The 14,211-nt window shown below is 47.1% G+C and overlaps 1 protein-coding gene across 1 annotated transcript in view; it reads right to left on the bottom strand.

Annotated features, from left to right (window-relative positions):
• The window catches only part of LOC144681152 (dynein axonemal heavy chain 8-like), a 1,929,890-nt gene that overhangs the window by 1,197,356 nt on the left and 718,323 nt on the right, over nucleotides 1–14,211 (bottom strand). The window contains exon 25 of the mRNA XM_078542879.1: nucleotides 7,777–7,903. Within this exon, the coding sequence (XP_078399005.1) occupies nucleotides 7,777–7,903 (127 nt within the window). The remainder of the gene's footprint in view (nucleotides 1–7,776; nucleotides 7,904–14,211) is intronic.

Below are 14,211 nucleotides of genomic sequence, written 5' to 3' on the forward strand. Positions count from 1 at the left end.
GTGAGAGGGAATAGATTTCTGAGTCTGAAACCAGTGCAAGAGGGGAGAGGCCCGAGAGTTTGAAAGTTTCTTGAGAGGGGAAAGGTCCAAGAGTTCAAAAGCAGCACGAGAGGAGAGAGGCTGAGAGCTTGAAAGCAGTGTGATCGGGAAGAGATCCAAGAGCTCGAAAGCAGCATGACAGGGGAGAGATCCAAGAGATTGAAAGCGATGGGACAGAAGAAAGGTCCAAGAGTTTGAAAGCAGCCTGAGAGTGGAGAGGTCCGAGAGTTTGAATGATGCATGAGAGGGCAGAGGTCCGAGAGTTCAAAACAGCTTGAGAGGGGAGAGGTCCAAGAGTTCGCCACCAGCACAAGAGGCAGAGGTCCGACAGTTCGAAACTAGCACAAGGGGGGAAAAGCCTGAGAGTTCAAAAGCAGCATAAGAGGGCAGAAGTCCGAGAGTTCCAAAGCAGCATAAGAGGGGAGAGGTCCAAGAGCTTGAAAGCAGTGTGAGAAGGGAGAGATCCGAGTGTTCAAAAGCTGTATAAGAGGGGAGAGGTCTGAGAGTTTGAAAGCTGCGTTAGCGGGGAGAGGTCCAAGAGCTTGACACTTATGCAAGAGGGGAGAGGTCCAAGAGTTCAAAGCCAGCCCAAGAGAGGAGAGATCCAAGAGATTGAAAGCAGCATGAGAGGGGAGGGGTCCAAAAGTTTGAAAGCAGCATGAGAGGGGAATGATTCTGCTTTAAAGGCAGCAGTGCTTCTCTGTGTCTGGGAGAGTCTTTATTGAACTGCTTGTTGAGATGTCTGCCTCCAAAGAGACAGCCTCATGACATAGTCAGATGACTACAGAAAGCCAGATGCGACATCAGACTGATTACATTTCAAAATCCAAATATCCCTCTTTTCATACCAAACATAAGATACATACCTCCCGTTTTTCCTAAAGAACATAAGACACATTTGCATGCACAATTAAGTGTAACCAGGCTACCCAAGTTACCCACTACACACCCACTGTTCTCATGCATTAACAGCTGTTTGTCCCACCAGTCAGTCTCTGCACCTGATTGCATACATAATCTTTAAATCATGCAGGCCTCTTAATGGCACATGTGCGTGTTACGAACATATGAATTAGGAACAGACGTAAGCCCCTCAAGACTGCTCCGACATTCAATAAGTTCATGGCCGGTTGGTTTGTGCTGAGTTCCACATTCCCATCTACCCCCGATAACCTTTGATTCCCTTGCCTAACAAGAATCTATCTACTTCTGCCTTAAAAATTTCAGTGACCCCGTCTTCACCGCCTTCTGAGGCAGAGAGTTCGAAAGTTGCACAACCCTCTGAGAGAAAAAAATTCCCCCTATCTGTGTTCTATAAGGCAACCCTTCATTTTAAAAGTGCCCACTAGTTCTGGACTCACTCACAAGAGGAAACATCCTTTCCATGTCCACCTTGTCAAGTCCAATCAGGATCATATATACTTCAATCAAGTCACCCCTCACATCTTCTAAAGTCCAGTGAAAACAAGCCCAGCCTGTCCAACCTATCCTCATAGGACAATCTGCTCATTCCAGGTATCAATCTCAAACCTTTTCTGAACTGTCTCCAACGCATTTACACCCTTCCTTAAGGAGACCTAAACTGCAGACAGTATTCGAGATGCAGTCTCACCAATGCCCAGTATAAGTGAAGCATAACATTCTTATTCTTATGTTCAATTCCTCTCACAATAAAGAATAGCATTCCATTAGCCTTCTTGATTACTTGCTGTACCTGCATACTAACTTGTTGTGACTCATGCACGAGAACATCTAGATCCCTCTTCACCTCGGAATTCTGCAGTCATTCTCCATGTAAGTAATACTCTGCTTTTTTATTCTTCTTTCCAAAGTGAACAACTTCACATTTTCCCACATTATACTCCATCTGCCAGATTTTTGTCCACTCACTCAACCTATCTATATCCATCTGCAAACTCCTTGGGCAGAATTTTACCCTTGGCGGGCGTGTGGGCCCCACCGGCTCAGCGGCAGGCGGACAGCCGACCCCCACCACTGAAACAGGCCCGCCGCCATTTTGAGTGGGCGGGCCAATTAAGGTCCGCCCAGCGGCCTGCCCAACAGGAAGCACTATGCGCTTCCTGTGCAGGGCGGTGAGGGAATCCCCAACTGTCAAAGTGCACTCTTTCGCGCATGCGCGCAAAAGAGCACACTGCTCCCTGAGACAAAGTGCTGTCTCAGGGAGAATACTGACAGTGTACAAAAGTTAAAAAATAAGAAATAAAAATATTATTAACATGTCCCCCTCATGTGACAATGTCACACGAGATGGGACATGTTAATAAATCTCACATACACTTTATTAAAGTTTTGAAAAACGAACATGAAACCTCATCCCGCCAGTGGATGAAGTTTCATGTTTTATTAGAAGCCCGCTGGGGCTCCTGGCCTGCCTGCCAGCCTGAAGGTTGGACAGGCAGGTCTTTAATTATCTTAATGATCCTGTCAATGGCTTCAATTGGCCATTGACAGGTCGGCGGGCGGACAGCTGATTGCGCTGTCCTCCCGACTTCCTAAAAATTTAAAGGGACCGGGATGACGTCTGGGGTTCCTCTCGAGTCATCCCGTGTCATTTTCCCATTGGCGAGCGGGCCCCAGCCTCAAATCACCGACAGGAACATTCTGGCCCTTGTCTTCTTCACAACATACTTTCCTACGATCTTTGTGTCATCTGCAAATTTATCTACCATGCTTTCGCTCCCCTCATCTAAGTCATTGATGTAAATTATAAAAAGCTGAGGCCCCAGCACAGACCCCTGCAGCAATCTACTCATCACATCCTGCCAACCAGACAAAGACTCTCTGTATACTCTCTGTTTTCTGCCAGCCAGCCAATCTTCTATCCAGGCTAAAATATTACCCCCTATACTATGAGCTTTTATTTTCCTCAATAACCTTCAACACTCTACAGATGTCCTCTGGCTCCACCCATAGATTGCCCTCTTGGTCCCTAATGGGCCCCACTCTTTCCCTGGTTAACCTCTTCCCATTGATATACTTATAGAATATCTTGGGATTTTCCCTAATTTTACAAGCCAGGGCTTTCTCAGATCCCCTCTTTGCTCTCCTAATTGCTTTAAGCTCCACCCTGCACTTTCTGCACTCCACTAATGCCTCCGCTGATTTTCTTTCCTTGAACCTGCTAAAAGCCTCTCTTTTCCTTCTCATCGTATCCTGAATATCTCTGGTCATTCATGGTTCTCTGGGCTTGTTACTCCTTCCTATCACCCTAGAGGGAACATGTTGAGCCTGTGCCCTCCCCATTTCCTTTTTGAATGCCCCCCACTGCTCTTCTGTCAATTTCCCCACAAGTAGCTGCTCCCAGTTTACCTTGGCCAGGTCATGCCTTATTTTATTAAAATCCGCTCTCCCCCAATCCAAAATATTTTTTTGCAACTTGTCTATTTCTTTGTCCATTACAAGGTTAAATTGTACCATATCGCCACAATGCTCCCCCGCCACCACCTCAGTCACCTGTTCTGCTTCATTTCTCAGAATTAGGTCCAACCCTCCGCCGTCCCTTGTTGGACCTTCTACACATTGACCTAAAAAGTTCTGTACCCATTTCAAGAAATCCACTCCATCCAAGCCCTTAACACTATGTATATCCCAATTAATGTTGGAAAAGTTGAAATCACCGAATATAATTACCCTATCGTTATTGTTTTTACACACCTCCGCTAATTGTGCACATATTTGCTCCTCAATTTCCTGCTGACTATCTGAGGGTCTATAATAAACATCTAACAATGTGGCTGCCCATTTTTTATTCCTAAGCTCTGCCCACAAAGTTTCATTTGATGCCCCCTCCAAGATATCATCTCTCCTTATTGCAGTAACTGACTCCTTAACTAATAATGCAATGCCTCCTCCTCTTTTACCCCCTTCCCTGTCTCATCTGAAGATTCGATATCCCGGAATGTTGAGCCGCAGATGCTCCAAAGTGTCCCCAGCCGCTGTTCCAGCTCTGAAACCCGAGCTTCCAGGAGCTGCAGCTAGACAAACTTCCTGCACACATGCTGGTCCCGGGCACTGGAAATGTTCCCGGCTTCCCACATGGAGCACGAGGAGCACACCACGGCTTTGAGCTCTCCTGCCATGACTTATCCCTTTAAATTAAACTTTTTAAATCAATTACTCTAGGGCCCTTTTTTCCTGATCCTTGTTACTACAGAATATACAAACTATAAACCACAAAAAGACTTTAAACTATAAGCGATAAAAATAGTAAATACTTACCCGACCTTATCCACTACTTACCAGTTATTTCTCTCCCTTGTAGCCTCTACTGCTGCAGCAGGGCAAGACCACTCTCTGAAGATTTAAGAAGTTGGCTGGCAAAGAAAAAATGCAAATAGCACCTCTTCCCCTCTTCACCGAATTCCCACGGTGCACCAAATTGCCAATGCCCACACTCATTCTGGTTGTGTCTCACTCAGGATGAGATCTCTCCCCTGGTCCCAAAAATAATTGTGAATCAGAAGGTAAAAAGGAGGGAGAAACTAAAACCAATTGCAATCACCAGGAAAGTGTACTGAAAAAATTGGTAGAACTAAAGGCTGACAAGTCCTTAGGTCTTGATGGACTTCATCGAAGGATCTTAAACGAAGTGGCTGCTGATAAAGTCGATGCATTGCTTTTAATTTTCCAAAATTCCCTAGCAGGGGAAATGCTGGAATCTATTATTAAGGAGGTGATAGCAGGGTCTTTGAAAATCTCAATGCAATCAGGCAGAGTCAACATCGATTTGTGAAAGGAAATCATGTTTGACTAATTTATTGGAGTTGTTTGAGGAAGTACAAGCAATGTGAATAAAGGGGAAACTGTGAATGTGCTGTACATAGATTGCCTGAAGGTTACTATGAAAAATGAGAGCTCATGATGTAAGGGCTAACATATTAACATGAATAGAGGATTGGGGAGCTAATAGGAAACAGGGAGTGGACATAAATAGGTCATTTTCTGGTTGGCAAGATACAATGAGTGGACTGTCACAGGGTTCAGCGTTGGTATCTCAACTATTTACAATTGAAATCAATGACTAGGATTAAGATAGTTAGGAAAGTAAGTTGTGAAAAAGATATGAGGAATCTGCATCAAGTCCAGTAGGCTCTAGGTTTGCGTGAGAGTGCTGCCTTCCATTCCCAGAGTGGCTACTTGCAGCTTTGGCTGCTGATCTATCCAAGGAGTAGGGGCTGGTGATACATGAAGATTGCAGGCTCAAGGCTGTATGCAGACCTTGTCCTTGATGTCACTGCTTGTAAAGGCCTTTTCAAGCACTGGCATGGCATTAAGGGACAGGAGATATGCGCTCGGTTCCCTTTGCTTGGAACTTACTCTTGTTGGAACCTTGCAGCTATCACTGTGTCCTGGTCATCATCACGCGGAATGTGACCCTTATCGGCTTCTTCAAGTTCCTGCTCTTTCAGGTCCTTATCACCAAGCAGCCAACCATGTAAGTGCTGTGGCCCTTCGAATATCTGAGACACCTAGGAGTGACTCAGGATGTAGGAGTCATGGGAACTCCCAGGGTATCTGGCGCAAATGTGCATGGTGTGCCTCTGATGATTTCACACCAGCTGAAAGTTGAGGAAGTCCTGTCCTGTTAATGAAGATCAGAGGCTGCTGCCATCTGCTACCTCATTAGCCACCTCTTTTAAGACCCTAGGATGAAGTCCAGCTGTACCCGGAGACTTGTCAGCCGCAGCTCCATCAGTTTGCTCAGTATTGCTTTCCTAATGGTTGTAATTTCAACAAGTTCCTCTCACCCCTCAACCTCCCAATTAACAGCTATTACTGGAATGATTTTTGTATCCACTATGAAGAAAGCAGCAAAATATTTGTTCATTTCATCAGCTATTTCCTTATTATCTACTATTAACTCCCCATTCTCACTCTCTGGAGGACCAACACCCACTTTACCCACTCCTTTCTTGTTTAAATTCCTGTTGACATTGGCTGTTCATCTGGATGATTTTCCTTCTCCGGGGAGTGTCGCTCCCATGGCACTTGTTGCCATTGTAACCGTTGTTGTTCCATTGCAGTTGTTGGGGACGCTTGAACCTCGGGGATTGATGGCAGTTTTGTACTCAATACAGCTTCTTCCTGACCGGCCGAATACTGTGAAGGAAGAGTATCATGCTGTGAAGGAGCAACTTCACTAGTTGTCCATATATGCCTGTGGTTGCACCGGTACATTTGGTCATTCACTTCCACCGCATACGATTGAGGTGACAATTGCTCTATGCATGTCCCAAGTTTCCATGTGGGCTGACCCCTGTTGAGGGCTTTGAAGATTTGTACCCTGACTGCCTCTGTAAATGCTCAGCTCTGGTAATGGTTTGGCAGCCTTGTCAAACTGATCATACTACACAAGTGCCAGCCAATGACCATCTCCAACAAGAGAGAATCTAACCAACATCCCTTGATGTTCAATGGCATTCCCATCACTGAATCCCACACTATCAACATCCTGGAAGTTACCATTGACCTCAATTTAACTGGACTAGCTATATATATATACTATGGCTACAACAGCAGGTCAGAGGCTAAGAATCCTGCGACGAGTAACTCACCTCCTGACTCCCCAAAGCCTGTCCACAATCTACAAGGTGCAAGTCAGGAGTGTGATGGAATAGTCCCCACTGGCCTGGATGAGTGCAGCTCCCATAACACTCAAGAAGCTTGACACTGCCCAGGACAAAGCAGCCACTTGATTGGCACCACATCCACAAACATTCACTTCCTCCACCACCAACGCACAGTAGCAGCAGTGTGTTTCAGCTACAAGATGCACTACAGGAATTCACCAAGGCTCCTTAGGCAGCACCTTCCAAACCCACGAGCTTTACCATCTAGAAGGACAAGGGCAGCAGATAGATGGGAACACCACCACCTGGAATGGCCCGCAGAAAGCTAGATGATGCTAATGCAAAGCACATGAACAGGCAGAGCCCAAGAGGTTTACGCCAAGCTTTCTGAGAAGGCCTCCACAGATTATGAGATGGCCAAAAAGGCTATCCTCAGTGCTTATAAGTTAGTGCCTGAAGCTTATAGATAGAAATTTCAAAACCTCCAGAAACAGCCCAAGCACATTTACATTGAGTTTGAGAGGGTCAAGCTTTCAACCATTAGATGTGGGTACTCAAACTAGAGACCAGCTATGAAAGGCTAAGAGAGGTAATTCTCCTCAAAGAGTTTCAAACCTCACTCCCTACCTCTGTAAGAATACACTTGGACAACCAAAAGGCAGCTGAGGCGGCTGATGATTATGAGCTTGTCCACAAACCCTTCCCCCAAGAGAAACCGTTTTTCCATCACAACTCACAAGACCGAGAAGGATAGAAGGTGGGAGGGTGAAAGGAAGGTGAACATCCAGGGGCAAGAAGGGAACACGGGGTGGGGGGATGGCTCTCCTCAGGCCAAAAAGAAAGGTGCTGAGAGTAGGAGGGATACCCAGAAGCTTATCTCCGAAAGAGGCAGTTATAAGCACCAGGATTTTACGTTCCCGAAGTCAATAGACCAATGGTCTATCAAATTTTCTGTCCTGCCCGCGACAATTCCCTCCACAGGCGGGACTGGAAAATCCCGGCCAAGGCAAGCTCAGGGACCCTGGCTCACGTGATTTTTTTTCACACATGGATGAGACAGTAAGAGTTTTTATGTGCATGTTGAATGAAGCATGAAGAAAAATCTTAAACAATCTTATTTAATGATTAAACCTTACTTAGCTCTTACCTGTATTCAGTTCAATAAAGTCTACTTTAATAGTGGAGCTGATTTCCTCAATCTCTTGTTCAAAAGCAGCATAGTACTCTATTTTTGTTCGGAGTTCATACAGACTAGGATTATTACCCATAAATTTCTATGTAGAAATGATTGGAAAGAAATTTTAAATTAAAAGTAACCCACAAAATATTTTCAGATATTACATTTAAAAGATATATAATTTGCTGAAGATGGATATTTTTCTAAAAAATCAGAAAATCAGAAAAAATCAAACAATTGAAATCCTTAGATTTTCTTCCCCCCAATGTAATGAATTCAAACATTTTAAACTTTCCACTTATGATCAAATGCAGAACACCTTTTCAAACATAACTCCATGAGCCCTACTTCCAGACCTTAAGAAGCATTAGTCAGCTACACAGGTGTAAGAGTACTGTCAATGCCAGGTAGTGGCAGTAAACTGAGGGCGGAATCATCCAGATTTACACGAAGAGCTTTACCTACCAGTTGGGGCAGCAGGTTTTCACGCCGTATTGTCCCAAAGCCGCCACATTAATTATGCACTCCTGGGAAACATTACTCACATGGCAGGTGGGCTCTCATTCGCCTGCCTGCCATCACCGAGCCACTACATCAGGCCGGGTGCCACTTTTAAGTCCAGCCGCAAGCACACCTCTCAATGCTTCTAGACCACCACTGCTGCATGGAAGCCACGGCCCTGAAACTGAAGAACACCGCAGCCCCCAACGATGAGTCCCTCAAGCACCTTTTGGAGACCGTGGAGGTCCGCCGGGATGTCTTCTACCCCCTCTTTGGCTGCAGGATGGGCAGCAGCTAACCTGGGTTGGGAGGCGGTGGCAGCAGTGATCAGCGCAAATGCCCTTCAAAAGAGGACAGCCACCCAGTGCCACAAAAGGATGAATGATCTTCTTTGTTCCACCAGGTTAAGTCACTCTTCTCATCACTCTCAGCTCTCACACTCACAAACCCATCACACATCCAGAGGGTCCTCATTCACTGTTGGTTCAAGGGACATCATCATTCACTCTCTCACGCACACCTTCAGTGTCCTCATCTCATCCATAGAACCACTCACCACCCACACACGCCAGGCAAACATCATCTGGCCTGGCAGGTATCCCACTTACACTCTCTCCATCTCTATTCATGTAGGACAAGCTGGCACAGAACAAGAGGGGTGTGGTCGCAGACCAGTGAAGGAATGCTTGAGATCAAGGCCCTCACCAACTTTGAAAATGGAGCCATCCAGCTGGCTGGAAACAATCTGGACTGGTCCTGTGCTGACGGTGAGGTCGGCGGTGCTCTACCAAATGAGGGTCCAGCAGTGCAACATCCATCAGACAATCATGCTGTGAATGATGTGTCCTGTTTCACAGGCCACTGCCATGCACTAATTATCTCCCCTTGCTTCTGCAGGCACATCTGGGAAACAAAGAAGAGAGTCCATGACCCAGGACCTCCAATCAAGCCCCGAAGACACCTTGGAAGAGGAATCTGAAGGCACCCTCCTTGAAGTCCAATCATATCGCTTACCCACGCCCTCCACCAGTGCACAGACACACACCTCAGTGGGACATAGCTTTAGAGTAGCCTCAGGGTGACAATCTGGAGAGAATATCACACTGTCTGATCCACAGCAGGGACTTCCCAGGTGTCCGGCCTTTGGAGGACTGCGGGAGGCCAGAAGTTTGCTGAGTCCCAGTCAGGCGATGAGCCTCTGGACTCAGTCATGTCACAGTTGCTGAAGCTGCAAAGGCAAGCTTGGGAACATCAGGAAGGGGTGTCCGCTGCACTCCTCAGGTTGCAAGGCACAATGGAGGAGTCCATCCGCCTTCAGACAGATAGCGCTGGCATGCCAACGCACCAAGGTCAAAACTGGTATGATAGCAGCTGCCATGGAGACCTTGGTTCAGAACGTCACTCCTGCACGGCTGCGTGGGCTCAACTCCATCGCTGAGGCCATAGTTGGCCTCCAGTAGTGTGTATGCAAGAGTGGTGCTGGGCAGCTCGATCTTACTCTAGCTATCCCTTTGCCCAAAGAAGTCAGCCTGGGGCCCTCGGGCACCCATAGGAAGGAGGATCAGCAGGTGCACACTCCAGGGCCATCCACCCAGGTGACTCCAAGTGCCTGACCATTCTTCCTGTGACCTCAGCTGCTCCAGCTCCATAGGCTGAGGAGGGTGCCGCTGCCAGACAGCAGGACCCTGAAAGCAGGCTGGGTCCTCCAAGCCTTGGGCCTCCAGGGGATGCATACCAAGGTCATCATAGACAGGGCATTGCAGTCAGCAGGCTGCCTCCACCTCTGCTATGGATGTCCGGGGAGCACCAAGATGTAGTGGCAGGGTAGGAAAGATAAGAACTAATTCTTTTGAGTTATCAGCAGTCACAGATTGCAAATCTTTCGAGTACAATCACAGTTCTTGGTTTCCGGGAGTGGGACGTGAACCCACAACCCTCTGATTCAAAGGCGAGGGTGCTATGAACTGAGCCACAGCTGACACCTGTGCAAAGATAAGAACTAAGTGCACAGCTTGGGCATGGGTGTTAATCACTATGTGTTCACTATTGTCAATAAACTCCCAAGAATGTCTCCCTGCCTATGGCTCCTTGTTCTGATGAGCAGTGTTCTTATCACTCAGATGTGAAACCTTTCTGCACAAGATAAAAGGCAGATGTCTCAGCCTAGGGCCTCTTCCATGTGCTCTATGCAGCCTCCGGATGTAGTGATGGTCTGGCCTCACACGCCCTGGAAACATTGCTGATGCCTGCACTTTGACAGTGCTTGTCATTGCTGCCAGAATGTAATAGGCAGGTGCCACAGAGTTCTCTCATTCTCTCAGTGTACTCTCAGTACCTTTAAGGAGGGGCTGGCCCCCATCTCTTCAGCATCTATGACCAGTGACACTGTGTTCCTGAAGGGCACAGGTGCTGAAGGCAGACAAAGGATCAGGTGCTTCTAAAGTTTCATGGCTGCATCTCTACGATATAACCCTGATCACAGAGTGCAAGTGAGCTGCCCTAGGCCAGACAGGAGTCAGGCATTCTCAGAGGCTATGTGAAGATTTATGGAGTGTCCTCACTGCATGTTGTCATCAGAGTGTCCCTGCAGCGGTTCAAGAAGGCAGTTCACCACCACCTTCTCAAAGGCAACTAGGGATGGGCAATAAATGCTGGCCCAGCCAACGAAGCCCACATCCCATGAATGAATTAAAAAAATATCCTCCTGCAATGTAGCAACTGTTAGGGCCTCCACTGCATCTCCATGACAGGGGCATTCTCGGAGTGGGTATTCATGCTGCCATAAGCCAGACTGGAGTTAAACATTCACAAATGCGATGTAAGGATCTATTGGGTCACTTCACTGCATGTCGTCATCATCCGCCACAAATTTAGCCTCCCGAGCCCACCTGCCTCAACTAGCCAGTGCGAAGGCCTCATCCCCACCATTGTCACCTCCAAGGACCTCCTCACCCTCATCCCCATCAGCATCCTCCTCATAGGAGGAAATGTGCAACACCTCCATCTCATCCTCAGCCAGCCCATCTCCCTGTTGGAGTGCCAGGTTGTAAAGGGCACAACAGATGATAATGATGCATGACACCCTCTGCGGACTGTATTGCAGGGCTCCACCACACCAGAACCTCATCTTCCCGATGGTCTGCTCTACCAAGTTGTGAGCTCCGTTATACCGCTGCTCTGCTGCAGTCTGAGGCCGCCACATGTGTGTCATCACCCAAACTGGAGTCAAACTGCGGGTAAGCCCTTGTCCCCAAGGAGCCATCCCTGCAGCTTCTGTGGACCCTGGAAGACCCCAGGGATCTGTGATCGACTGCGGGTGTAGGAGTCGTGCACACTCCCTGGAAACCGTGCGCACACCTGCAGGATGCATTTCTGGTGGTCGCCCACCAGTTGCGCATTCAGTGTGTTGCGACAGAGATCTGAGCACCACATGAGTGTAGTCGATTGCATCCTGAACCTGTGGGAAACCTGAGATCTGGGCGAACCCAATCACTCTTGCATCCTGGCTGTCCTAGTCCCGGGCGATATGCACAAAGTTGTGTGTCCTCGCAAAGATGCCATCAACGACCTCCGGGATGCATTTGTGGGAGGAGGCTTGTGAGGTCCAACAGAAGTCACCTGAAAGGAGCCACTGGCGTAGAAATTAAGCGGTCACTTACACAGCCATTGGCAGTGGATGCCCCCCATGTCCCCGTGGCACCAAATCCTACAGTAAATGGCAGATGTGACCAACCAGTTCCCTAGACATGCGCAATCTTCAGCAACACAGGTTCTTGGTCATCTGCAGGAATGAAAGGTGGCACGTTTTGACCCTGGGTGTCGCTAGACGCCGACCATCGACAGCTTGCTGTGGCTCTTGGGCGGCATGTGCTGAAGCCCCAGCCTCCTCTTCTTCCTGAGGTTTCTGCTCCTGCCTCTGTGCAGCCAGGAGCCTCAATTACTCTCTCCTCCATTGTCTTCATGCTCTGTAGGCTATCAGGTACACAGCTAGCTCACCAGGCTCCATGATCCTGATGCACTCCTCCTGCCGGATAAAAGGGAGAGATACGTGGTTAGTATGGGTGTACTAAGAACATGCCCTGGTTAAGTGTTACGGTCGCTTAATGCTTCCCGGAGTCATTTCAATGGCAGGGCTGTCCTTGACCCTCACCCACACCCCCCGCTATCAGTCGCCTCAACTGCAGGGCTGTCCTTGGGCCCCCCCACTTCCACCAGTCATGTCAACAGCAGAGCTGCCCTTAACCCTGACTCCCCAGCGTCATTGAAGCTTGAAGTCCAACAGGCAATCCTGGCGGGCGCTGCATAGCATTACTGTGCACTCACCTCCGAGTTCCCTTTAAAGTGCAGGCCACCAAGTGTATGCCTTTTATGTGCTGCTGTGAAACTTGTCGGCGTGCTTTCCCGCCGATGTGGACAGACGATTCCGGCTGGCTGGCCTGATAATGATATGCTGATGTATTATTATGAGGTTCCTAATATTCAATGGCGGGAAATGAAGCCCACCATAGGCGGGCTAAGTTGATGATCGCGAACTGCTTTCCCACTGTTGTAAAACTGATCGTGCCATATTGTCCACTCACACCACCGATCACGTCCTACGCCGGCGGGCATGGAAAATTTAGCCCTGAGTGTTGAAATTATTCAAACATGCCATTTGTGCCCACATCCCAGGAGCAAATTAAATAAACAGCAGTACAAATTAAACATGTGACCTAAGCAAGCATATGACAAATAGGTGGTTTATGTTAGCTGCAGCAAAGAATCCAGAGATGAGATGCAGTTGAGCTCTTTTCAGGAAAGAAAACATATTTAAAGTCTCAAAAGTACTCAAATTTAAAAGCTGATAGAACCTTTAACATCGTAAGATGCCCCAAGGCACTTGACAGGAGTGTTAACAAGCATAATTTGACGCTGAGCCACATAAGGAGATGGATAAGCAAAAGCTTAGTTGAAGAGAGAGGTTTTAAGGATGCTCTTTAAGGAAAGAAAGATATGGAGGATTAGGAAGGAATTACCAAGAACAGGGTTTAGGCAGCCATATGGCTGGCAGCCCATGGTGAAACTATTAAAATTGGGGATGTGCAAGAGGTCAGAAGTGGAGGAGCACAGAAATCTTGTAGGGTTTTAGGGCTAGAAGAGGTTACAGAAATACAGAGAGGTGAGGCAATAAAGGGATTTGAAAACAAGAATGTGAAATTTAAAACTGAGACATTGCTGGACCAGGAGCCAATTTAGATAAGCAAACACAAAGCTGATCAGAGAATGAGACTGTTGTGAGTAAGAAAATAGGGAACAGAGTTTTGGATGATCTTTTCTTTTGGAGGGTGGAAGATAGAGACTGGCTATGACAGCTTTGGAATAGTCAAGTCTAAAGTTAGCATAAAAATAGATAAGACTTTCAGCAGAGGAACTGCTGAAGTGTAGCAGGAATCTGGCAATGTTATGGATGTATGAGATCTTAGTGATGGCACAGATATGTGGTCAGAACAAGGTAAATTATGACACTGAAGTTACTAACAGTCTTGCTTATCCTGAGAAAGTTACCACTAAAATGAATGAACTTGATGTCTAAGGGGTGGAAGTTTTGATGGGGACCAAAGAGAATGGTTTCAGTCTATGTTACGGCCATAGCCAATGTTTTTTGCTGAGCAAGCCAGATCCCAGAGGGAAACCTGTCTTACTGATCATAGCATTTTTTTTGCATTTGGAAATGAGGGGGAAAAGCAACTGATCCCAGAAGCATAGAACTCCAGTAACACCTTTAGGATTTTAAAACGTTAAAAGATTTATCAACAAGAAAAAAAAACTTAAGCACATAAAACTAAAGTTACCTTGCATCAAGTTCCTGATAGATTTTTAACTATAAAAACCCAGTAATATTACCCCAATGCAAAACTGCTGTCA

The sequence above is a fragment of the Cetorhinus maximus genome, chromosome 5 (assembly GCF_964194155.1).
Source record: "Cetorhinus maximus chromosome 5, sCetMax3.hap1.1, whole genome shotgun sequence".
Classification (NCBI taxonomy): Eukaryota; Metazoa; Chordata; class Chondrichthyes; order Lamniformes; family Cetorhinidae; genus Cetorhinus; species Cetorhinus maximus.